This window comes from Lycium barbarum, chromosome 6 (genome assembly GCF_019175385.1).
Source record: "Lycium barbarum isolate Lr01 chromosome 6, ASM1917538v2, whole genome shotgun sequence".
Lineage (NCBI taxonomy): Eukaryota > Viridiplantae > Streptophyta > Magnoliopsida > Solanales > Solanaceae > Lycium > Lycium barbarum.
In genome coordinates, this window is record NC_083342.1 from 115,563,168 (window position 1) to 115,588,477 (window position 25,310).

General features: G+C 34.2%; 3 protein-coding genes across 3 annotated transcripts; 1 reads left to right on the forward strand and 2 right to left on the reverse strand.

Moving 5' to 3' along the window:
• Nucleotides 1-8,088: 8,088 nt before the first annotated feature.
• Nucleotides 8,089-10,673, reverse strand: LOC132645699 (uncharacterized). The gene is made up of 7 exons (XM_060362841.1): nucleotides 10,372-10,673; nucleotides 10,236-10,292; nucleotides 9,621-9,746; nucleotides 8,867-8,936; nucleotides 8,680-8,772; nucleotides 8,487-8,600; nucleotides 8,089-8,410 (listed from the first exon to the last, which is right to left on the reverse strand). Exons 1-7 carry the CDS (start codon nucleotides 10,533-10,535, stop codon nucleotides 8,357-8,359), a joined length of 678 nt encoding a protein of 225 aa, XP_060218824.1. The 5' UTR covers nucleotides 10,536-10,673; the 3' UTR covers nucleotides 8,089-8,356.
• Nucleotides 10,674-12,204: 1,531 nt separating this feature from the next.
• On the forward strand, nucleotides 12,205-18,203 carry LOC132645700 (ATP-dependent DNA helicase 2 subunit KU80). The gene is made up of 12 exons (XM_060362842.1): nucleotides 12,205-12,402; nucleotides 12,780-12,872; nucleotides 12,991-13,042; nucleotides 13,646-13,777; nucleotides 14,240-14,640; nucleotides 15,622-15,908; nucleotides 16,031-16,226; nucleotides 16,329-16,535; nucleotides 16,855-17,022; nucleotides 17,125-17,454; nucleotides 17,550-17,680; nucleotides 17,799-18,203. Exons 1-12 carry the CDS (start codon nucleotides 12,388-12,390, stop codon nucleotides 17,917-17,919), a joined length of 2,133 nt encoding a protein of 710 aa, XP_060218825.1. The 5' UTR covers nucleotides 12,205-12,387; the 3' UTR covers nucleotides 17,920-18,203.
• Nucleotides 18,204-19,002: 799 nt separating this feature from the next.
• LOC132645701 (peptidyl-prolyl cis-trans isomerase FKBP43-like) lies at nucleotides 19,003-24,216 on the reverse strand. Its single transcript, XM_060362843.1, has 11 exons — nucleotides 23,948-24,216; nucleotides 23,744-23,817; nucleotides 22,670-23,042; nucleotides 21,972-22,245; nucleotides 21,204-21,356; nucleotides 20,785-21,024; nucleotides 20,207-20,489; nucleotides 20,024-20,111; nucleotides 19,901-19,942; nucleotides 19,754-19,802; nucleotides 19,003-19,533 (listed from the first exon to the last, which is right to left on the reverse strand). The coding sequence occupies exons 1-11, from the start codon at nucleotides 23,958-23,960 to the stop codon at nucleotides 19,449-19,451; spliced, it is 1,674 nt and encodes a 557-aa protein (XP_060218826.1). The 5' UTR covers nucleotides 23,961-24,216; the 3' UTR covers nucleotides 19,003-19,448.
• Between the last annotated feature and the right edge of the window lie 1,094 nt (nucleotides 24,217-25,310).

Genomic DNA, 25,310 nt, shown 5'->3' on the forward strand with positions numbered 1-25,310 from the left:
CGGGCAATTCGCAGAATTGCCCTTTTTTGGGGTGGTATTTAAATTTTGCCCCTCATATTTGTGGTCTTTAAATTTTGCCCTTCGGCTAAAACCCATAGGTTCCGGGTTCGAACCCCCGCTCAGTCAAAAATTTTAAAAAAAATTGCAAAGCAGAGTTTAAATTTCGCTATGCCCCCTCTGGCAGACTTTTAGTCATGTTTAACTAAAAGTCTGTCGGAGGGGGCAGACTTTGCCTTGAAGCATATATATGTATTTATTTTTAACTTTTCAAGGTAAACTTTTAGTAATGCCTTAACTAAAAGTGTGCCCCATAAAACATAACTAAAAGTATGCCCCATAAGGCGTAAGTTTTCCTTAAGGCATAACTAAAAGTTTGCCTTATAAGGCAAAGTTTAAATTTTGCTATGCCCCCTCCGGCAGACTTTTAGTTGTGTTTAACTAGAAGTCTGCCGGAGGGGGCAGACTTTGAGTTGTGTTTAACTAAAAGTCTGCCCCTCCGGCAGACTTTGCCTTGAAGCATATATATATATATATTTAGTTATGCCTTAACTAAAAAGTGTGCCCCAAAGACATAACTAAAAGTATGCCCATAAGGCGGAACTTTTCCTTAAGACATAACTTAAACTTTGTCTTATCTATGCCTTAAGAAAAGTTCTTGCCTTATGGGGCATAATTTTGTTATGCCTTAACTAAAATTCTGCCCCATAAGGCATAACTAAACTATGTCTTAGGAAAAATTCTGCCTTACAGGGCAGATTTTTAGTTATGCCGGATCCGGCATTTAGCTTTTCCTTAAAGATAGTATGTTGGATCCGGCATACACTCCCCCAGTCCTGCCTGGCGAAATTGTTTTTTTATTTTATGCCTGAGCGAGGGTTCGAAGCCAGAACTTCGTGTATTCGCCCATCTTTCCAAGCAAAGGGCAAAACTTAAAGACCACAAATATGAGGGGTAAAATTTAAAGACCACAAATTTAAAGGGCAAAATTTAAAGACCACCCCAAAAAAAGGGCAATCCGCGCAAAAAAATGTAGATAAGCTAAGTCAAATGGGCCCGATTATTTTTTTGAGCTTATTTTAAGCACAAAATGACTTTAAGCTGGCCAACCAAACACTCAAAAAAACTGAAAACTGCTTATAAGCAACTTATAAGCCAATCCAAATGGGCTCATAACCTTGAGCATAGTTAGACCTTTTAGTTTGCTATAATGAAACACCTTTGATCTGACTAATAAAATAGATTTAAAAATAATTGTGACTATCAAGAAAAACACGACAAAAATCGATTGATTTTTTAACCGATCAAGACAGACTAGGTCGGTTTGCTCTCAATTTTTTTTTAAAAAAATAAAACAGACTGATCTAGGTCGTTTTTTTATGTGCCAAAAAACGTGAAAATAAAAAACTGACTAAGCTCGGTCGGTTATTTGATATCTTTATTGAAAAGTTTGACCAAAGTTTTGATCAGAAAGAGCGATCGAGCTGATCGGCTTACAAATTTAAATAAAATTGACCGAGCCCAATCGATTATACCAAAAACATTTTTGAGGAATATGTAAACAACCAAGCTCGGTGGTGTTTTATTTTCCCTGTTTTGGTGCAAAAAGATCAACTGAGCACGATCATTTTATATCATAAAAAAAAAAATTGGGATCAAATTGATTGAGTCAGTCGGCTTTTCAATCGGTCCGGAAGTCGATCAATTTTTGCCGTGTCTTTAGTAGTATTTTTGGGTAGTCACGTTAGTTTTTAAGTTCATTCTGTTAGTTAGACCAAATATGCTCTGCTATAGCAAATTTAAGGAGCTAAAAAAGCTCAAGTTTATTTTTTGAAGGACCAAAATAGACGTACTCTCATAGATAAAATATAATTTTAGTTAAAAACTCAGGAAAATAATGTTTGTGTTAACTTTTTACATTAATAAAAGGGGAAATTTCAATAATGTACAATCTAGCATACAAAATTACATTTGCGTAGTCATATTTTTAAACTACACCCGCATAGCCACTTTTTCACGGTATACACTATTATACAACATATATACAATTTTATACACCTGCAGTACACAATGTATTAACCTTGTATAAAAGCGTATAATAATGTATAAGAGGTATTTATACACAATTTTACACTGTTATACAAGATTATACAAATTTATACAAGAGTTGTAAAACACTTTTACACTAGTATACAATATTATACAAACTTATACAAGAGGTGCTTATACATAAGAGAAGTTTAACATAATGTATAGAGGTGTTTATACACATTTTTACACTGTTATACAAAATTATACAAAAATTGATTTTGATCCCCTACGAATACACCCAAGACCATCGAGAAAAATAGCTAAGAAACCTGTCATGGATACACCATAGCCATCTTGCTCCATTAAAAAATCATAAAAACAGAGCATTTCCATAACCCAGCCGATTCTTCTCCCAAGCTCTACAAACAAAGCGCCACAAAAGGCTCTCACCCTCACAAAAGCGGAGAACATGATTTTAGCTGATTATGCACAACCTACAAATGATGGGAATGGTTTGCTTATGAATGAAAATGGATATGTCCAGCTTTGACTTCCCCGCAATGGACAATGAGATGAGCATATAAATACAAGCCGATCGTCGTGATAATGGCTAAGTCGGGTAAAAAATTAAAAATGGGCTAAAACGGGTAATTAGTTTTCCTAAGTTATCGGAGGGTGTAAAAATCTCTTAATAATGTACCGTTGGGATGCTTCTTTTCTTCTTCTTTTTCCAAAAAACAAAAAAAAGAATCTTGTGTCGCAATATTAATAGTTTTTGACTGGTTATTGTACAATTGGAAGTATAGAATCTGTATCTATATATAATATAAAGTTAGGAATAGTAAATTCGATGTGGCACCTCTCTAAGGTCTTTATTGACATTTATCTTTTTTCTTCTTTTTTTGGCATTTTCTCCTCTTCTTCTTCTTTTTTTTTCTTTTTTTTTTTTTTTTGCATTTTTGGATACAATTCTGATATTAACTAATGCATAAAGCTGCGTCATAAATTCCAACTAAATGCAACAATCAAATGCAATTAAGTCCATTAAATTTTAAGTTTGAATCATCCCATGTAGCAGCCCACGGTTCTCATAGTTTTGCCTTTTAAAGTGCAATAACTTCTCTATTTAAATTCTTTCTAATAAAGGCTTATTAATTATTAATTAAAAAAACTGAAAAATCATCAAATCTGGTAGTCTCACTAAGCGTCCCTTCCACTACCACTATAACCTATAATCAGTAGTAATATATATGTATCATGTTCCATTATTTCTAATGCGTATTCAGAACTCACAGAACCTAAAACCTTAAAAAATCACTTCCATGGCAGAATTAGTTTTGGGTTGATTTTGAGTCCTTTGAATTGTGTCTATGCTAAATTGGAGTTTCAGATAAGAATTGGTAAGTTTCTCTCTCCATTCCCAGAGAGCTTCAATCTTTGAACTCTTTTTACTGAAACTCTTTTAAAAAAAAAATAAAAAAAAATTACTTGTGTTGTTTCCTCTCTCAATGATGGAGGTTTTGAGAGAGTAAAAGTTGAAACATATATTTTTTGATGAAAAGTTTATAGTTAAATCTGAAGGAAAACTCCAAGTTCCTAAATTCATTCCATTGGAAGAAACTTAGATGACTTGGTTGTTCTTGGTTTCGTATTTTCAGCAAATTTATTTTTCTATTGATGCTTTTAACCAGTTGCTTATTACTTTAGTTATTATACGTTAATCAAGCTTTGAACAAGAGAAAAAGGAAACATAAACTTTTATGAAAATATCTAATTTAATTTCTTTTGCTGGCAGATTGCTCTTGCAAATAAGACTAAAGAGGAAGAGGAACGTGGAAGTGAAAACTAAGGAGGAGTTCGAGCCTAGGGACTTGAATTTCTTATTCTTAAAGTTTGTAAATTTCATGTTTCTTTGTATACATATAAAGATGGTCATAAGTGTCTCTCACGATATAGAAATTCTATTTGTATATTTTCTCCTTTTTTGGTTTCTTTATTTTTTCCCTCCTCATGTTTATGTCACACTTTAAAGTTTAGAAGTAATGCAAGGTTATACATAGTCTCCCCCCCCCCCCCCCCCCCCCCTCCCAAAAAAAAAAAAAAAGACATAGTTAACATTGAATGAAATTTGAATCAATCAACAAGCGAGTGCATATAATTGACCTTGAATGAAATTTAAACCAACAAATCGGGGAAGGAAATGTCCCCAAAGCCATTCATATTAGTCACCATAAAGATATGATATTGGTGAATAGCGCAAGGAGGAGACAAACATTTGAGATTTCTTTACTTTGGAGGAACAATACAAATGAATTCTTGAGAATTAAAAATTTAAGGTTTTCTTATTTCATTGTTATTTACCATATTGGTACATACGATTGTGAAGGTATATTGATATTGGTAACATAAAATTTAAGATCATATATTTAAAGGTATGATTGTGAGATTGGTTTGGTTAGTATTTGAATGTTAGATAAAAGAGAACAAAAATATGATATAATCATTAGTATATGTTTCATACTTAAATCCAAATGTTTTCACAATTTTTTTGTCAAAGGACTTTATAGAGGATGATAAAACTATAATAATATGGTAATTAGTAAAACTTGATTTTTTCCTTTCAAAAATTATGATATCGATACATAGTGATATTTTTTTTATGACTGCGCGAAGCGCGGACATGTATACTAGTAACAATATGTATTAGCAGTATATGTACCCTCACTAACCCTTTAAATTTAAATTGTATGTTTAGTTAACTATCTGTTACTTCTTATCTATCATTTGTTTCTAATAATGTTTTTCTTAAAATTATAGAATTGATAGTATTAACTTTAAATTCATAATAAAGTTATGTGGTTGGGGGTTTATATGACTTTTCAAGTGAACTGCGTAATTGAAAGATAAATTTGGTAATTGAGAGGTAAATTAGAGGAATTCGTCAATTGAAAGGTAAATTTGAAGAAGAAGGAAAATAATAACAGGGTAATTTTGACCACGTAATATAACAGAGGATAGATGCGAACAATATAGTAAAATAGAGCGATGAATTTGACCCTTTTCCGTAATAAGAAAGCCTTGTATCTTAAAGGGACGAGATTAAATACCACATCAGTACACAATCTTAAATACTCAATTTAGTTTTATTGATTTCATACTTTTCATGGTTTATCGAAATTATAAAAACATATCAATGCTTAATAGTAATATAATGTACTACTATGTTGATATATGCCATATATATGAGAATAAACTCATAAATATGGAACATTGAGCAGATATACTAAAAATGACGCTTTTGATGTGGTTCCAACTTCATTGTTAACAATTAACATAAGCTATGGCATGTGCCAAAGAAAAATAAAAGCTCACAAACTTCAACCATCTTCAAAATCATATGTCTGAAACACTTGCCAGCAATATTAAGCAACTACAATCTCTAGTTTCTTGTATACGTACCGAACTCAAAAGCACTAATTTTGTATCACAAAAATTTGTTGTCATCTTTTAGGCCTTGTTCAACACACTCTTCGCTTGAACCTGTCAACATTGCAAAATTTCTCAAAATGTACAAAACTGAAACTTTCCTGGGTTTAGCCCATGTATTAACTTTCCCATTTTTAACAATTGTATACATAGGGGTTCTGACCCTGCCAATTTCAAATGTGCCGGAGTAGATCACTCTGCTTTAAATACTTCCCTCCGCCTGAACAGCTCCACAATCTTCTTTTCTCCACCGAAATGAAGTTGGAAGTTCTTTTCTTTTACTCAGCTCTTTCTCTCTCTGTGAATTTCCTCCTCTCTGGTTCGCACGAGACAAAAAGCTGAATCCCTATTTCTCATGACATAATTCGAATTGGAAATCGAGATGCAGTATTTTGTGACTTGTTCTACATATATAAAAGAAAGCCACAATTACAAGTTTGTTAAAAAGAAAATGACACAAGATTCCCCTTTTGTGTAAAAGATGTGAAATCCTTCAAGAAGTTATGTAGGGACAAAAAAAAAAAAAGGATTTCTAGAATTTCCTTTGCCTTTTTGCCATTCTGATATGAATGAAATTTCTCTCTTCTTCGCTCTGCATGGTCATGTTAATTTCGATAAAGATACGAAAAGATGCCATCCTTACGTTCTTATTCTTGGGAAGGCTTGACAAATTCATATACAAAAAAGAAGATTATTTCCTCGATAGTAAAAGTGATCGGGTTTGTAGTAAAGGATCACGACGGGTATGACATCCAACATGTGAGACATCATCAGAAGTGGCTAAAGGGGAGGTTGGTCAAGTTTTTCAACTTTCGCTTTATCCATTTTTTGGTAACACTTACTTAAGAAGAGCACAATGAAAGAAGAAGATCCATATTGATGATGTCTATTAGAAGTTTTTAATATTAAGATGTTAGTCATGTATTTGCTATATATTATCTTGGATCTTATTGTAAATTTTTTATTTATTAATATGAGTATTTGAGTAGTTTAATTTAAAGTTCTAAAATATAAGTATCGTAAAAGTAAGCCGTCTAATTTTTTTTTCTAATAAAGGTTTTGTACTTTTTCCCCCCTACAAACTTCAATAGTCTAAGAGAAAAAAAAAATCATAAAACTCACTATTAAATTTTTTGGGGGTTTCAAAGTTTGGGTCCTAAAGCAAAAAATTTACTGGCTTTCTCTTTGAATCACCCTCGAAATTTTGGAGGGCGAACCTTTGCCGAGTCAATGCCCTATCCACCTAGGGTAGATTTTAGAAGCTCCGGAAGAGAAAGTTTGCTAATTTATTACTCCGTATTTATCTTGGTTTTTACAGGATGCATATATTTTATTTGGCAGGAGAGAAATTTGAGAGTATTTAAGAGAAAATAGAGAAATTAAGGAATTAATTATAAGATTGATAATCCAAGAAGCTGTTTATAGAGGAATCATGAAGCCAAGGCTAGCAGTGAGACTAAAAGAGTGAATACTTTTATCCCTGGTGGTTTAAGCTAGTTTAGTGTTAGTGGTTTTTGGTCAGGTTGTATGTTGATTGCTTGGGGTCTCATTTCCAAGCTTCATGTTTTTGGTCTCTGTACATAACTCTCGCTTTGATGATAAAAGTTTAACTAATTACCTAAGAAAACCTTTTCCATTTTTTTTTTGTAAAAGAAGCTGTTAATTTACAAAGTTCCTATCGACACATTAATTGAATTTTGGGTTGTTTGGAAAGCCACCTTACACAATATAATAGTTACAAAAACGTGTTTGTTTGTCATAACGTAATTATAGTGTAATTACAAATATGATGTTCGGTTACACAAGTGTAATTATATAGTTAGATCTTATACATTTTAAAAATCCAATTTAATAAACAAAAACTTGTTTATATAAGCAAATGTTACTGAATTTTATCTACTAGGTATTTAAAATATTTTTAAAAAAAATATAGTATTAAATAATTATAATTACTCGTAGTAATCAACTTTATTGAATGAATCAAATGGTGTTTTTTCAATTCCCAACAACGAGTTCTGAAAGTGCATTTTTATTGTAATTGGTAAAGCAAAAACTTACTGATATATAAGAAACTTTTTTTTTTTTCCGGCTGTCATGGATTCTTATAAAAGACTGCAGTGCGCTGTCAATTGCAGCTAATTGCTAAGAAGCAATGTATGCTGAATGTGCAGTTTAATTTTGCCCAAAGAAATTGTTTTCTTCTCAGAAATAAAGGTTAAAGAAGGAGGAAAAACAGAAAGACCTTTTTACCATTATTGCATTATTATTCCATCTCGCGTATTCATTTCTTTTAAAAATAATTTCGTAAGGTAAAGATTGTGTCTTCTCATATTATGGTGTTGGATTCACCACCATTTTAGTGTCCTCAGCCCTTGTGATTGTGTCTTCTAATGGTTGTTATATAGCACTAACCAAAATATTAGCTCAATAACTTTGAATTCATTCCACCAATCTAAAATCTCTTATTTGGGAAGTGAAGTAATGGGATGATGCGTGTTAATTTGATGAAATGAAAATAGGACATACAGGGGAGAAGATCACTATCAGTTTCCCCACCATTTGACACAGGGTGTATATGTCTATGATGATTTGCAGCTTGTTCTTTTGGTAAAATGCAATTTCAACAACTGAAGGCCTATACATTCAATGCTCTGTTGAAGCTGTTTCATCAGAATTTCAAAAGCTAACACAGTGGCCAGAACGTTGATGTTATTTCATCTCTTCTCTTAAGGTTTTCAAATAAAAAGGGCTCAATATATGAGTCAATCTGTCTTCAGTAGATGATCTTATTCATGTCGCTAAGAAGTAAAGAATAAGTGCCCCTTTACGAAGATCTCATATTTCAGAATGTGTCTTCTGATGCCCATCCCTTCTTCTCTAACTGCAATCTCAGGGCCTGTTTTATATGACCAAGTTAGCCAATAGCTAAAAGAGGAATAGGAGAAGGTGTTTAGTACTATGTATATTCATACCTTGATTCTCTTTCTATTAGCATCAAAGTCATAATTCCCCAAGCGAGATGCTGCTCTATACTGTACAATTGATTTCTTCCCTGGTGGGAACCAGAACTCGACATCATCTACTAACTGTAATAACATGTACTTATTCATAAGTGGCAAAGGATATGATGTGTGTAATTAAGCAATTCAAACTTTGAAAACTTACCCCCAAGATAGGACTTTCATATTCCACACGCACATAATCGTCTTTCTTCTCCACTATTTTTGGAGAGGACTTGTCTGGTTTTGTTGATCTTAGCTGCAAAATGATGCAACAGATCAAGAGGTTGGTAAGTCAAACATATTCTTCAACTATTTTGTTATGATGAGAAACAGGTTTTAAGACTCTTTACCACTTGAAGTAGCTCCTCCATTGCCTTCTCTCTGCTGACATTCCCCTGTTTCCCTTCAGGATTATAGTTCCTGAGAACCAAAGCACCAAAATTTAACATCTATTCAGTATCCATTGATAATGGATGATCTTATACCTTTCAATTTTATCATTTCCTTTTCTCTTTATCTTCCTTTCCTTTGCGTCATTAACAAAAAAATGCTAAGTCCTTGTTGGTTGCATATTGGTGAACTTTTAAAAGAACAGTAAGTCGTCCAAGATGCTTATATGTAATAGCATACTGATTCTTGATGGAATGGATCTAAAACCTCCATTTCATCTTGACCATTATCTATTACATCTTGTAGTTTTTGATGGTGTAGATGGAGTCCAAAGTTCTCTAGTCCAGGACGGGTCCACAAATAATCCAAGATCAGCCTTTGTGATTCTAGTTATAGAGAAATGGTCAAAAAAGGTAGGCCATTGTGATTCAAATGTGAGCCTGTACCTATCATATAAATGTGCACAATTTCCATGTGCACATTGATAGTGCTGCTTTAGACTAAACGTTAAGCATCATCACCACAAAGCAAGTCAACCACTTTCTGCACTTTTTATGAATGATAGAGATAGCTCAGTCCCAAACAAGTTGGGTCAGTTAGACAAAGTGCTCATTTTATATCACCTTCATACTAAATAATAAAAGTGAAAAAATGATAGAGATGGAGCTAGAGCAAACATTAAAACATATAGAGAGGAGAGAAGAAACAAGTTACCAAGGAGGTGCATAGTGGGTAGCATCACTGATGTTCTCAGAAGTAGAAACACAATTTTTGGTGGCTGGACAAAGAGCTAGACCATGTGGATTCTTCTGAACGCCCAAGTAATCTGGCTTTTTACCACTGCATCACAAAAACAAGATTCGATCTTTTCTACTCAACTCACCTTGTTCTAAGTCAAACTAATGCCACACAGATCAGAAATCTGCAGACCTTTTGTTGCTGACCCAAAATAATAATATCTATACAAATTAGTCAAGCAGCAAAAATAATTCCAAAATTTTTAAGCAGTAGCTTGTGGACTGCAGAGATTATTTTTAAATCTTGGAAAAAATGATAACTGCATTTGTCCCAATTTATGTGGCACGGTTTAGAATTTCGAGAATCAAGACTTCTAAACTTGGACCATGAATTCAGATATAGAAGCTTTAACTTTTTCTAATTCTTTTTATATATTTAGAAACTACGATTATAAATCACAATAATTAACAATTTCAAAGGCATATAAAGAAATTCCGGTCAAAGAAAAATTCAGCTGACTCTCGAAATTACAATTGTGCCACATATATATTGGGAGGGAGGGAGTACTATTAAAAGAAAAAAGAGAAATGCCTGAAGTTGAAGAGGGCACCAAGAAATGCAACTTCACTGCTCCTTAGTATTATTTCCCTACATATAACAAAGGAAAGATTTTGATGGTGCAGATTCATAGTTTACACAAACTATACAAAAGGGTTCTTGGGAGTACCTGCGACCCACTTGTTTGGTGCTTTCATCTTGCTGTTGCTGTTGCTTGTGTTGCTCCTTACATGAAACAATAAAAGGGGAGAAACAAGATTTAGTACTGAATACTTTGCTTTTGAATCTGTTTGGGTAAAAATGGTGGGTACTTGGTGATGCCATTGAAGACATTACTGAGGACTGAGAACTAGTGCTGCCTTTGTTTTTTTTTTCTTCTTGCTTTTTGCTTTTCTGTAGTATTAAATCCTGAGATAAAATGGGAAATGGTATCCTATTGCGCTGCAAAAAGGCCTATTTAGAGCATTTGCTACTCCAATATTTATAAGCGTTTTCGAAGGGGGGAAAAAAAAAAAAAAACTGTTGTTAAATTATCACATGGACCTCGTTATTTTGTATTCCCTCCGTCCAAAATACTTAACATGTTTTCTTTTTCTAAAAGTTAATTTAACTAATCTTCAAAATTAGATTTAATTAGATTAAGTAAATATTTTAAAATTTAAATTTAAATATTTGAAAACTATTACTACAAGTGACAATTCTTCTCATATTAATATGATGAAAATATATTGCAGAAATTCTAGTTTTATTACGACTCACTGAATGAAAATGTCAAGTTAAGACGTGTTTCTTCCATGTCTGATTTTTAACCAATTCTAATAAATGGTAGTACAGTCAGACCTCTCTATAATTACCATTCGTTATAACAGTATTTCACTATAGCAACCTGATTTTCTCCGGAATCAATTTTTCATGATATATTTTACTTCTCTATCATTCTACCTATAACAGCAATGACATCCATTATAGCGGTACAATTTTTGTAAAATTACCTCTCTATAATAGTCATACTCAAATAGCGTGTATTAACATTTTGTAAAAATATATTATAGTATGTGACAACAAAAGTGTCGATTAAGAGCCTTAACCTACTGTTACTTGGAGATAGAAGAGTCAACTGTTAAGCACTTAGACAACCTTCAAGGGAAAGTTATTGAATTTCCTTTTACTGAAAGTTTAGACAAAATTCTTCGTCAGTTCAAGTGTTATATTATCACTAAGAGACTAGAATTTACAAAATAGCCTACAATTATAGAGTTCTTACGTCAAACTTGAAATATTTAAATTCTCAATTAATTTAAAATGCATATGTTCCATAAATTTTAATTCTTTATCTGTTTGGTACAACTAGTTATGGATTTAGTAGTAAGTTATTAGTATTTTCAATTTTTAATTTATGAGATATGAAAATCAATTGAGATTTTAAAATTTACAAGTATATTGTTTTCGTTTATAACAAACATAAAAAGTACAAAAAGTTAATTGTTTGCGTACTTTTGTTTATAACAGCTAAATAAGATCTACATATCGAATGCCAGTATACATGCATAACAGCACCTCACTATAGCAGCCACGAAATTTCCTGACAAAAAATGCCACTATACAGAGATTTGACTGTAGTAGCAAGTTTCATAGAAAAAGAAATAGCTTCTTTTAAAAAGAAACATATCGCAAATCTTTGTCTTTAACGAGACTAAAGGAAAAAAGTTTGCTTTATTTCCTTATTAATTCGGTTCAAGAACAATAATATTTTTTAACTTTAAAAATAATCTAACTTGAACGTTCTACTTAACCTTAATTACAAGGTTTTATAGCCATATAAATATAATGTATATCTAAAATTATAAATTTCAATACCCTTATAATTGTAAAATATTTAAAATCAATTTTAAATTCTTAATTTCATTTTCCAGAAATTAAGTCACATAAGAAGAGGAAGTGATGTAAAAGGAGAGAGGATTTGGACATGCTAGGTGAGGAATACGAAATGACAAGTCTACAACTTAATGGGTAAAATAAGAGAGGAAATAAGAAAAGGGGGGCCATATTGGAAATCTCCCTTTCTTCAATTTTCAAATACTTTACTAGGAGTAGCACATTTGTGAAAATTCCATTGCAAGTTTTGACCAAGGGCGCGGGAACAACAAACAAACAGCCCTTCCCCAAATTCTCTGCTACTCTTCAAATGGCCCGTAATAAGGTAGTAATTTTTTCAGTCTTTAATCTTTTTTTTTTTTTTTTTTTTTTTTGTTCATACCCACTAGTTATTTCATCAGTTTCTCCTATACCCTTCCTTTTATTCTTGAAAAAAAAATTACTCCACGTTGTCGATTTAAGTGTCTTAGTTTGACTAGGCACGGAGTTTAAGAAAATAAATAACACTTTTGAATTTTGTGGCCGTGGTCCTAAATTATTTAAATCTTGTGATTATAAATATGACATGCAGGATGTTTGATTTGTCGACTGTACTAAATATAGAAAGAGATAATGTTTTTTTGGACATACCAAAAAGGAAAGTAAGACATTTAAATTGGGACTACGTACTAATTTTGGTCTCCTTTTCTTTTTGGTGAACAGGAAGCGGTAGTGTTGGTGATTGATGTGGGTCCTTCAATGCACTCAGTTTTACCTGAGATTGAAAAAGTTTGTTCATTGTTGATACAGAAGAAGGTAGTATGTTGACACCTTTGTCTTTCTTCTGGTTTCAATTTTTGTTGAATTGTTAATTTTCTACACACCCCAGTAAAAAAATGTTACATTTGTTCCTCCTTTTTATTTGTGTATGTAGCTGGTTTTCAGCAGATATGATGAAGTGGGGTTTGTCTTATTTGGAACTTCAGGTAAGTCTTTTGCATTAGTAGCTGCTGATGTATTTGATATGGAGTAAAAAAATTCCTGCAGAAAATGCTTTCAATGGAAAATGTTTTCTTAATCATGAAGTAATTTTTCTTGATTATTTTCTGGTGGTTGTTTGGATATGAGGTTAGGTAACAAGTAGCAATCTTATAAGGTGAATTTTAGAGTGTAAGGATAATGTTTTGCTGATATGTTTGTGTATTAAAGGTTGACAACAATGTCTAAGTTTTTAGTTGAAACTAGTGAAATAAACTAAGAGTTGGATATTTGTAAAGGAAAATGACGTCTGCGCGTAAGCCATGCAAGTCATGTTTGCCCTTTTGGTGGAAAATTATATTCACAGTTCAGGATAACCAACCTATTTCATCAAGGAAAACATTTTCCGTCATACCAAGCACACTTTGTGTAGTTTTGCCCCCCTTTATTCTTGCCTTATTATTAGACGAGCATGGTGTTGGACTGACTTGTCTACATCATGGCTATATGATAACCCATTTCTTTCTGGGATTTGTTGTGTAAAACTTCTGTATCTTAGCATTGGTGTTGGAAGTGTTATCAGATGACCTATATATGTAATTTTTTCCCAGATACCAAGAACGAATTGACAGAGGAAATAGGTGGGTATGAACACGTGACAGTTCTGCGAAATATCAAAGTCGTAGATGATGATCTTGTTGATGCTCTACAAAACCTTCCACGAGGAAGTTTTCCTGGAGATTGTATCCTCTATGATTATTGGTTTGTCATAAGTTTGGCGTAGTACAGTTGTTAGGCATGCAATTTTTTCTCGAGTCACTGTCTGTCTTCTATCAACATACTTTTTCCTCTTTTATGATTCACTGAAAATGCATGCTCGTGCATACAGCTATAAGTGTCGGTGGTAACTAAAATCAGGCTTCAGAAGAAAACATTATTAGTTAATATCTATTAGAGTTACAAATGAGGGTGGCAGTGGAGTAGGCCGTATAAGGTATAATAGCTATTCTCATTCCATACTCCATAGGGTGTTTTCCTGGATGTGGGATTTAATATTTCTGCCCTGGTTTAGTTGTATTGTAGAATTGTAGCCTGTTCACTGGCTCTTTTTTGCACTAGTTGTGGCATGTGATTTTGTTGACGTCTAATCTCAATGTTATTCTTACGTGCTCACGAGTTCTTGATTCCTTAACTATCTGTAATAGTTCTTGATGCGATTGTTGTTGGAATGGACATGCTGATTAAAAAGTTTGGACAAACCAACAAGGGAAAGAAACGTCTTTGCCTTATTACAAATGCTGCTACTCCCATCAAAGATCCATTTGAAGGAACAAAGGAAGATCAAGTGAACACCATTACTACACAGATGACAGCACAAGGCATGAAGATGGACTGTGTAATTGTTAGAATGAAACAAGATTGGGAAAATAGGAGAGTTATGGAAGAAAATGATTTTCTAATGTCAGTATTCTCGAATAAATCTTCCTCAAAAGTAGTATACGTGGAAAGTCCAACTTCTTTGTTAGGTGCACTTAGAACTCGTAATATATCGCCGGTCACGATATTCAGAGGTGATTTTGAAATTAGCACACAATTGAAGATCAAGGTGAGAATTAAGAAACTTATGCTGATTTACTCAATTTATTTTCTTTACCTTTTTCTTCTGATTAAAAATAAAAATAAAAAATCTTGCCTTTTTCTTTTTTATTCTTTGTTTTTCCCCATGTACTGAACTATTGTCCAAATGGGACAGACCAATTGTCTGTGTCTTCAGCAGTGTGACTCAGAATTGTATCTTTTACAATTTCCAAAAGGTTATTAAGTAATTTCTTCTGTTTCAAACCTTCTAGCTATTACTTAACGAAGAGGAAAATAGATCTTAGTCAAATGCCTGAAATTCCCATTGAACTGGACAGACAACTGAGGTTATGATTTTCTTGATTTGTTTGAAGAAAAAAATGGATTTCTCTACATCTGGTTTGAAAGATAAAACATGCCTTTCTTCCTAATGAATCTTGAATGATTCTGTCTTTGCATTACCTCTTTATGACTATTTTCAGGAGTCTATCATACATAGGGTCAATAAATCTATCCTCCCGGAATTTTATATGTACACAATGATTCTGTCTTTGCATTACCTCTTTATGACTATTTTCAGGAATCTATCATACATAGGGTCAATAAATCTATCCTCCCGGAATTTTATATGTACACATTCAGCACATTTTGTGATAATCAGATTGGGTAATTTACTCTCATCTAGAAGCTTTTGTATCTGATGTCAATATATGGAGATTGTAGATATTTTACAGTAGTCTAGCAAAAGAGTAGGATAGTAACTTTTAGGAGTGCGCAACTATGCCTCAATCCCAAACAAGTTGTGGTCACTTCAGAAGTATACACCTAGTGTATTTCCTTTTTGGTCCCTAATCTACTAATTTAAGTTGCACATCTCTTTTTTCCTTTTCTTTCCCTTCCTATTCTATTGTGAAGATAGTTTTTTGTGGATGTTTAGTCACTATTAAATGTTTTTTTAATCTTACCATTCTCAGAAGAAGAAAAAACTAATAAATGTTCTTTTTAATAGGTATGGGTTTACAAGAAAACATCTGAAGAGAAGTTCCCCACCCTGAAAAAGTACTCTGATAAGGCTCCTCTCACAGATAAATTTGCCACTCACGAAATCAAGGTTGATTACGAATATAAAAGCATAGAAGACCCTAATAAAGTTGTGCCACCAGAAGAGAGGATTAAAGGTTTTCGGTATGGACCTCAAGTAGTTCCTATATCCCCTGCTGAGTTGGAGGCTGTAAAGTTCAAACCAGAGAAAAGTGTGAAGCTACTAGGATTCACTGATGCTTCAAATATAATGCGGTATAATTTTAGTTTCTTGAGTACTGTATTCACAGCTTTTTCAGGTTATTATTTGGATAGGAGAGAATTTCTTGTGCCGTTTATCTTTCCAATCATCATTCAGTCATACTCCATCTACTCAGGCATTACTACCTGAAAGATGTAAATATCTTCATAGCCGAACCTGGCAACAAAAAGGCCATCCTTGCACTTTCTGCTTTGGCGAGGGCAATGAAGGAAATGAACAAAGTAGCAATTGTCCGATGCGTATGGAGGCAAGGACAGGCTAATGTTGTTGTTGGGGTCCTAACACCAAATGTCTCTGACAAGGATAATACTGTAAGTATGGTTTAAATTTCACCTCTTGATTGTTACTGTTCTCTTGTTTTAGTGGATATTCGAATCTTAATTGTTGACATTCTCATTGACCACTGCTTGCAGCCTGATTCATTTTACTTCAATATTCTTCCCTTTGCGGAGGATGTTCGGGAGTTTCAGTTTCCTTCTTTCAGCAATCTGCCTTCATCAATGCAGCCAAATGAAAAGCAACAAGAGGCAGCAGATAAATTGGTTCAGATGTTGGATCTTGCACCGCCTGGAAAACAGGAATTGTTGCCACCTGACTTTACACCGAATCCTGTTCTGGAGGTATGACATCATGGTAGTTGCAGAATATTGTTGAAAAATTAAGTTTGAAACTACCCTTGCACTCAGATCACTGATTGGGAGCATGTAATTAAAATATTTTTGTAAAGAGCTGCCTGAATTTATGCTTATTAATAGTTAGGATATTTTCTTGCCAGTTTATTTATGAACTCTCTGATTCCTAATATGAAATAAGAAAAATCTTAGTGACCAAAAAAAGAAAAGAAATAAGAAAAATCATAACTTAAGAATTCTAATTTTGTTCTATAATTACCTTTTGCATTATCAGTTTCTAACCAATTAGTATTATACAAATATCCAGCGTTACTACCGCTATCTTGACTTGAAGTCAAAGGACCCAGATGCTGCTGTTCCTCCACTTGATGAAACCCTCAGAAAGATAACAGAACCTGATGTTGAACTTCTTTCTCAAAACAAGTCCATCATAGAGGAACTCCATAGGTATTTTGAACTAAAAGAGAATCCTAAGGTAACTTTCAATATTCATCCCTTTATTCAAATTGGACTTTTCTAGAATAGTCTAGCGGCTGAGGCTTATAACTCTATCAATCTTTATACAATTAACGTGCAGCTGAAAAAATCAACTAGAAGAATTATGAAAGGTAGACCTTCGGGATCAGATGAGGAAAAAGAAGAGTTCGACAAAGGTGCTGATGCCAAAGCTATTGACTCCACTGAGTACTCATCCAAAACGAAAGTTGAGAAAATTGGAGATGTAAATCCTGTTAAAGACTTTGAGGAGATGATGTCTCGAAGGGATAATCCAAAATGGATTAATAAGGCCATTCAGGATATGAAAAATAGGATCTTTGATCTTGTGGAGAATTCTTGTGAAGGGGATACGTATAATAAAGCATTGGAATGTTTGGTGGCGCTACGCAAAGGTTGCATCCTTGAGCAGGTGTGTTTTCTGATGTCCTCTCTTTGCGCTGTAGTTAAATATTGAGTATCTGAGCCATATAAAATAACAAAGCAACATTAATTTTACTTGCATAGGAACCAAAGCAGTTCAATGATTTCCTGTGCCACCTGTGTAAATTCTGCCAAGAAAAAGACCTGAGAAGTTTTTGTCAATATCTCACATCTCATGAAATCACTTTGATAACCAAGTCAGAAGCTCCAGACAGGTCTGGTCATATTTCTAATTTTCTTGATATATCGAACTCCTTACACTGATCTGGCTCTTTACTTCTTTTTTTATTTTTTCTTGGTGCTGATTACTTGTATTTGGTATCTATTTATCAGTGATATTCCAGAACACGAGGCCAGAAGCTTTATGGTCAAGCCTGAACTTGACTCCGAAAATGTGAAATCAGAGGCTAAAGAAGAGAATGATATTATGAGTATATACCTGGGTGGAAAGTAGAAAAAGAAACCTAGAGATGCATATTGTGTGATGTACAGGCAGTTGGCATTTCCTGTGAACTTAAAAAGATTTTCCGGTCAAACGTTTTTGAGGTTGAGGATAAGAGAAAAAAAGAAATGAGGGGCTGGTGAAGATTGAATCTTAGACCTCGACGAGCTTCATTTTATTACTCCATCCTCAAGTTTGTTCATTTGGCTGTTCAAACTCCTTTTCTTTATTTGCCTATTTTTGATGTCTAAATGACTGGTGCTCTTTCAAGATGAAAGCTATCCTGTAGATGTCTATGTCCATGCTTGTTATTAGCAAGGTGGTGGGTATTTAATAGGTTAACTTATGCAGTAGGAGTTGCCCAGTGTTATTCTTCACCTTTTTCGTTCGCTACAATAGCAACTGAAGCTTAGTCGGGAGCTGAGAACCTAAACAACTGGCAATAAGCATGTCTGCAGAATTTCAAGCCTATTTCAACTATAAACTCCTCTCAAACTGGCATAAAGTGAACGGAGCATTGTTCAATGCATATTCTAACTAGGTTTTTTTCACTAATGCTTTATGTGATTTGACTGCACGGAAGCTGTTTGATTATTGTTCCAATTTTCAAGGGATATACTTTGTTCCCAACTCATTCGTTTGCCGATTTCTGGTTATACCAATTACCTAGATAGCAAATCCAATTTGAAACACACATAACGAGAAGGGACAAAACGTCTTAGTTTCCAGTACAGCTCTAAAAAAGAATGCAAACTCTCATGGCGTGTTTGATCTTTTAAAATATATTTTCAATGTTTAATTTGAAGAAATTTTTTGAAAAATAATCTCTAAAAAAACAAGTTCCATAAGCGGTATTGCACACTAGTTGTCTCCTTCCCACCACACTGCCACAGCCTCCATCCCACTCCTACCCTCCACCCCCAACCCATAGTATTTTCCTAAATTATAAAAATACTTTTTGGATAATATTTTCTACTTGCCAAACACTAGAAAATAAGTAAGAAAAGTCACTTATTTTTAGAGATAACATCTTACATGAAAAAGATTTTCCTTCGTATGAAGCACACTAAGCAAGATTTTATACTGGAAAGTATATGATCAAACGAAATATCATACGGAGATCAAATTCTCTTATACTTCAATGCATACGATCTCTAAAAGTTTGATCCTTTCAGCCAGGGACGCTCACTGAAAACAACGGAAATTGCTTCTCGCCATATATTTTCTATTAGAGAATCGTTAACACAACCAGGTATGCAAAAATCCCCACCTACAAAGGCGGAGGCTGGCTTGTCTCATTTTCCTTCTCTCACACAGGCTAACAAAATATTACCCAAATTTATGAAAAGTTTTTTCCTTTTAGTATTAGCTTTTCCTCAATCACTCCGCCGTCCTAGTAATGAAGAAAGTGCCTGTAGATTCTTTGTCCAAATCCTCCCTCAGCGCCAACGTCAAAAGAGATCAACTCACAAATTTCAAGAGGAAAAGATAAGTTCTGCATAGATGACCTTCCCTCCAGGAATTGATAATGCTAAGCTGAATTATCCACGTACTCCAATCAATTCAATATCAAACACCAACCATGAGTTTGGTGGGATATTCTCCCCAGCTCCCTGACTCCCATAGCTGCAAGAACGGGGAATAACAAGAATTAAACAAAATCAGAAAAGGAAGTTACATGTGTGTCGGCGTGTGCACCCAGTAGCAGAGCCAAGATTTTGGAGTCAGGAACTTATCTTGGGACAGTAATAAAGGAAGAGCTTTCCAAAAAAAAAAAAATAGAGGGGAAGCAGGGAGAGGGATTTAGTGTCTTCAAATATATTCAGAAGCCGAATATGCAGCATACCCGATTGATGGTGGGACCGTGAGCCTTCTTTTATCACCCACACGCATGCCTGTTATGGACATAATATTAGAGATTAGTGGCTGCAGCTGCGAAAGAAAAGAATTAAATAAGAAATGAGATATCAAATCTACTCATCGCCATCCTTACCATCAAGACCAAGGTTCCATCCCTCAATGATGTCTTTATCACCTTCAAACAATAGAAAGAAAAATCAGTTTAACAGAAGTCCATCAAAACGAAATAAATACTTCTAAGAGTCCAGGTGAGTACCTAGCCGAAATTTATATGGAGATTTTCCAATATTTGTGTCAAAAATCTGCCCATTCTTCTTTAGCTTGCCAGTATAATAAACTTTGATCTGTGCAACAGTACATTCAACAGAAAATATTGAGACTCTATTTTCTGTCGCGTAAATTCATAATTTGAGATATCTATAAATTCCAACTAAGTTACCTTCTTTCCTGGAACAGCCAATTTTCCATCAGGTTCACCCACTGCGAGCTCTTCAATAATCAACCCGTTAGATAAGGTCCTTATTACAGTAGACTCAACCTTCTGACTCTTGTCCTCAACATCCACGGATTGTCTATTCATTTCATTCTCTTGAAGAACAGGAAGATCCATGTTAACCATACAGTTCTCCTCCTGGGATTTGGTCTTCTTTTTCTTCTTCTTTTTAAGTTTCTTATCCAATTGGGTACCATCAGCTAAGAAGTCAGATTTTCCATCTACACCACTGCAGGCATGGATGGTCAAAACAATATAACCAGAGATGGTCCATAAAAAAAAAATCTAGAAGGAGGCTTTGGCATGCAATCTTGCATAGAGAATGCAGGTAGAGAGTAGTGCATGATGTCTGAGTATATATTTACTAGTTCATTGCAGATTCAGTTTTTTCCAACCTATTTCCCCTCAACAACACAAATATATCTTTGACAAAGGTAGGGTGCCCTATTTAGGCCATAGGCAGGATCGGGATTTGGTGCAGTTTCGGAGAAAACAACACTCCTAATTAAACTTTAAAAACTCACTTATTGATGGTCGGTTTTTGATCTTCTTCATCTATTGCAATTGCGATTGGATCCTCACCCAGGTGACCAGCTTTTAGAGGATATTGTTTCAGTTGATCCTCTTTAAGAATGACATCACAGTTTGTATCATGGCTTTCAACAGATTTGGCTTCCACAGAATGTTTTCTTTTCTTCGATCTTGGAACATGTTTAGAATCCTCTTCTGCAGGAGGCTCCAGCGTATCAGACTGGCCATCTTTCCTGCCAGAGCACGTAGCTTTAAAAAAATTAGAAGGGTAATGAGGTGTCAAAAAAACTACTTAAGAAAAACTCTATCAGTACATAGGTGGTGGATGAAACTGCAATCTGAACATCTGTAAGCACAAAAAAAAAAAAAAAAAAAAAAAACATTTGCATTAAAAAATAAAGCAACATCTTACATATCAATTATCATTGCCAACCCAACATCCACCAAATTTGCTTTATCTTCTTTGTTTTCCTTCCTATCACTGCTAGTATCTGCTTCAGGAAGTTTACCACCATTACCCTCAGGCCGTTTCCTCTTCTTCTTTGATTTAATGCTGTTTTCATGTCTGTTCAATAAGATGGAGCAAAATAATCAGGGAGAAGGTTAGACCCTTTGCCAGAGGCAAGCACTGTTTTCCCTTGAATGGACAAATAAAGGAGAAGAACATTCCATTTGTATGCATGCCCATAAAGCAGAGAGGATAACATGCACTTTTAAGGAATAGGTTCTAGTCATTTTCCTTTTTCAGGATTACTCGAGAGCTGACCTGCCAGATGCAATTTATCTTAATTCTTAGTTTACTCTGGTAAACAATCATGAAATGGCAACAGGTCGACATGCCAACAATGGATATAAGAAAAGAAAACTTTAACAAAATTTATCATGCTAACCCTGGTATGTGTCTTAAAGCTGGAGAACATAAGAAATGATTCGATGTAAAATTTCCTTTGGAAAGATCGGATATCTTGCATGGATCACAGAACAATTATAAATTGAAAACTTACAGCAGGGTTTAGCGGGGTTCATGAAAAATGCAGAACCGAGAAAAAGTAGTTTTCAAGGGAGAAGATCCTATCATATTAGGTCCCCTTAGTTCCTTATAAAGCTTATAATGGCCCCTATCCAAGACCAAAGGGTTACTGCAATCACACAAATCACTAGTTGCTTATGTGAGACTTACTTTGTTTTTTCAGATTCCACTGTGCCACCATTTTCTATCCTACGAGGAACCTCAGCACTCAGCATGCCATTCTTTTGATTATCTTCTGATGCTTTATCCTTCACATCTTCTTTCTTCTTAAGTGCAGAGAAGAGACAATTATCTTCATCTTCGCTTTCCTGCAATATATCCTCATCTTCGGACTCACTTACTTGGTACTTCTTCCTAAGCTTTTTATGGCCGCCATTGTTGTTGTGAAGCTTATTATCTGACAGGTCCTCATCATCTTCTTGAACTGAAAACGCCAACAAGTCTATTAGAAGAATAGAAGTTCGGAATGAATAATGATAAGAGAAACTAGCATCCAAGGGTGTGGTCTGGAAGTTGATGCAGGAGACAGAGTCCAAATCCTAGTAGGGGCAAAGAAAGCTAGGTGTTTTTTTTTTCTATCTTCCTAAACTTGGTAGACAAAGTCACCCGGTACCTGTACTAGTGGGAGATGTTGGTATCTAATGGACCATTATTAGAAAAATAATAAAAGTACTGACAAGAGAAACTCATACACCACCAGGATCATCTGTATCAAAATACTACCAGATCTTGCTGATCTAGAGGGAGGGAGATGGGAATAGCAATCTGCCCTTCTATCTCTCTTTTAGTTTGTTTAAAGGAAGGAGATATTACAAAATCTTGCACGATCACATGGAATTAAAAGATACCTCCGCTACTTGAAGCAGGTGAAGGTGGGAATGTTTCTGGTTCAGCATCATTGATAAAACTATCATCATACTTGTCATCATCACTGTCGTGGCAGGATTCCCTTGCTTCTGATTCTGCAATATCCTCTCCATACGACTCTGTATCACTGTTTATATTTGCTCGCCGGCTATTTCCCACGTAGTAACCAGTCAGATAAACAGTTCTTGGACCAAGAACAGAAAAAACCACATCTTCTGCCTCCTCAAACTCTAAATCCAAATGGCATGACTCTGTCTTGTTAGGTAACAAAGCACAGAGGAAAACAGGAGTCTTGTTCCCCAGATTACATTGTACCAAGCTTTTAGTTTCAGCATTGCCAATTCCCAGTGTTGCCTAAAAAGCCAAAGCACACATAACAAGGAGCTAAAAGTGTTTAGTCTTCTAGCTATCCACAATAAGTAATGAGTACGCATCACAAAGAGAATCCGAGCTGATCCAAATCAAAACTTAATCTTGCTTTTGAGCTTCTTTTAAACTTTTCCCCTTTGTTTTCATCTTTTTTGCTTTGCTATCTGAAATCGAATCTACTCACACCATTTCATTTCTGCCCCAATTTAAGTGTCTTACTTTCCTTTTTAGTCTGTCCAAAAAAATACCTCTTTCTACATTTAGTAAGTTGACAATCAAACATCCTACATTGCAAGTTTAAAACCACAAGATTCAAAGGACATTTTAGTACATATTACACACATCTTTAATTTAGGACCACAAGATCCAAAAGCGTCTTCATATTTCTTAAACTTCATTCCCAGTCAAACAAAGACACTTAAATTGGGATGGAAGGAGTATTAATTTGACTTACATAATATACTAGTGAAGGCGGAAGAAAGGATTAAACCGGTGTTTGAAAAATTAGTAGGGCAAACATTACATCAAAGTTTAGGTTGTATCGAAACAATCCGAACGCACCAAAATGGGAAACATTCTCATATGAAATTAGGTCAGGAATATTTCAAACTTTAAACCCTATACAACATGGATTTCTAATTAATCTGAACATTGAGAATTATAGATTTCATTAATACAAAAATCACCTGAGAAATTCGGAGCCTTCCTCTCTCATTATCAAAAGAATGTGTGACTGGATTTCCAGCTTTCACTTCAATACCTACCAAACCCAAAAAAAAAAAAAAAAAAAAAAAAAAAAAAAAAAATCGGAAGGTAAATGATCTAGTGCTAATAATAGTAAGGATCGATCAAAAAGAAAAAGGATTAGAAAAAAGTTGAGAAAATTTTACCCCAAAATGCCATTGGTTGTTGAACCCTAGGCGGTGACGAGTGAAGGATACTTTGTTTTTTTCTCAAACCCTAAGCTATTTATAGGTCTCGGTTCCGCGGGAGCGCGCTCACCCACCTTTTAATATTCTCCTCATATATGGAGTGTTTATTATTTATTCATGAATTTAAATTCTTTGAACAGACGCGTAAAATATATTATGGAATTATCTATGAGATTTTTATTTAAAAATTATTTTTTTGTAATATACATTAATTGAAAACCAGATAAACTGATAGCTAATACGTAAAATAAGTTATGTTATGTAATACTATTTATTAATAAATGTATATCTATATAATAATATAAAGCAGGGTACTAAACCCGTCACACGGCATACCTCTAAAGCCAAGAATCACATTTGTATTTTTTCTCAAATTTTTGATATTTTTCTTGATTTTTCCTCACTTATGTTTTATTAATAATCCCAAAAATCATTCCATTATTAATCCTCTTAATTACACCTCATCTATTCGTCTTCTTTCCACATTAAGATGTCATGACATTTCATTGTGTCTGTTCGGGTAACGTATGTTTTGGAATTAATATATCATATATGCCTTTCTCTCTCTCTCTCTCAACCTCAACGGCCAGTGGCGGAGCCACGTTAGCACCAGGGGTTCATTCGAACCCCCTCGACAAAAAATTACAGTGTATTTTTAAAGTTAAAACTATTTTATTATGTATATATAATAGATGTTGAACCGCCTGACTTCTTCGTGTATTTACCTTTTAAAATTTTTAAACCTCCTAGATGAAAATCCTGGCTCCGCCACTGTCAACGGCCGTGGACTGCACAGCCGTGTTCCTCTTTTTTTTTCTTTTTCCTCTTTCAACTTTTAAATTTTTATCCCCCTTATAGTCTCTTCTTCTTTTCTATTGCCAAATTCTTACTTTTGTTTTAGTTGTAATGTGTAGTTGTAAATGAAAAAATTAGAGTAGCTTTTGTTTTGAGTCATTTTATCGCATGAATGATTATTAGTTTACAAGAATCAAGAAAGTTCTCCTCCATGCAAGAAGATTGGATGCATTTTGATGCGCATGCTAGGGCTATCGAACAAAGTACACAATATGATTTTCGGTAACAGGTACCACTGCTAACTTTTTAAATTTTCAACATGGTAAATAACAAATTTTATTGCCTAGAATTTTTTTGTACTATAATCAGTGTCGGAGCTAAGTAGGCTCCGGGGTTCATCCGAAGCCCCTCGATCGAAAAAATACACTGTATTTACAAGGTTAAAATTATTATTTTTATGTATATATAGTAAATGTTGAATCCTCTTGGCTTCTTCGTGTATTTACTTCTTTATATATTTAAAGCC

Coding starts and splice junctions, on each gene's coding strand:
- LOC132645701 (XM_060362843.1), bottom strand. Junction 20,112..20,206: donor TGGCTGTTCCAGGAAAGAAG/GTAACTTAGTTG, acceptor ACTGTTGCACAG/ATCAAAGTTTATTATACTGG. Junction 19,534..19,753: donor ACGGTCCCACCATCAATCGG/GTATGCTGCATA, acceptor CCGTTCTTGCAG/CTATGGGAGTCAGGGAGCTG.
- LOC132645699 (XM_060362841.1), bottom strand. CDS start 10,535: ATGTCTTCAATGGCATCACCAAGTACCCACCATTTTTACCCAAACAGA. Junction 8,773..8,866: donor TGGAGGAGCTACTTCAAGTG/GTAAAGAGTCTT, acceptor ATCATTTTGCAG/CTAAGATCAACAAAACCAGA. Junction 8,411..8,486: donor CTAATAGAAAGAGAATCAAG/GTATGAATATAC, acceptor CATATAAAACAG/GCCCTGAGATTGCAGTTAGA.
- LOC132645700 (XM_060362842.1), top strand. Junction 16,227..16,328: donor TCTCTGACAAGGATAATACT/GTAAGTATGGTT, acceptor CACTGCTTGCAG/CCTGATTCATTTTACTTCAA. Junction 17,681..17,798: donor AAGTCAGAAGCTCCAGACAG/GTCTGGTCATAT, acceptor TCTATTTATCAG/TGATATTCCAGAACACGAGG.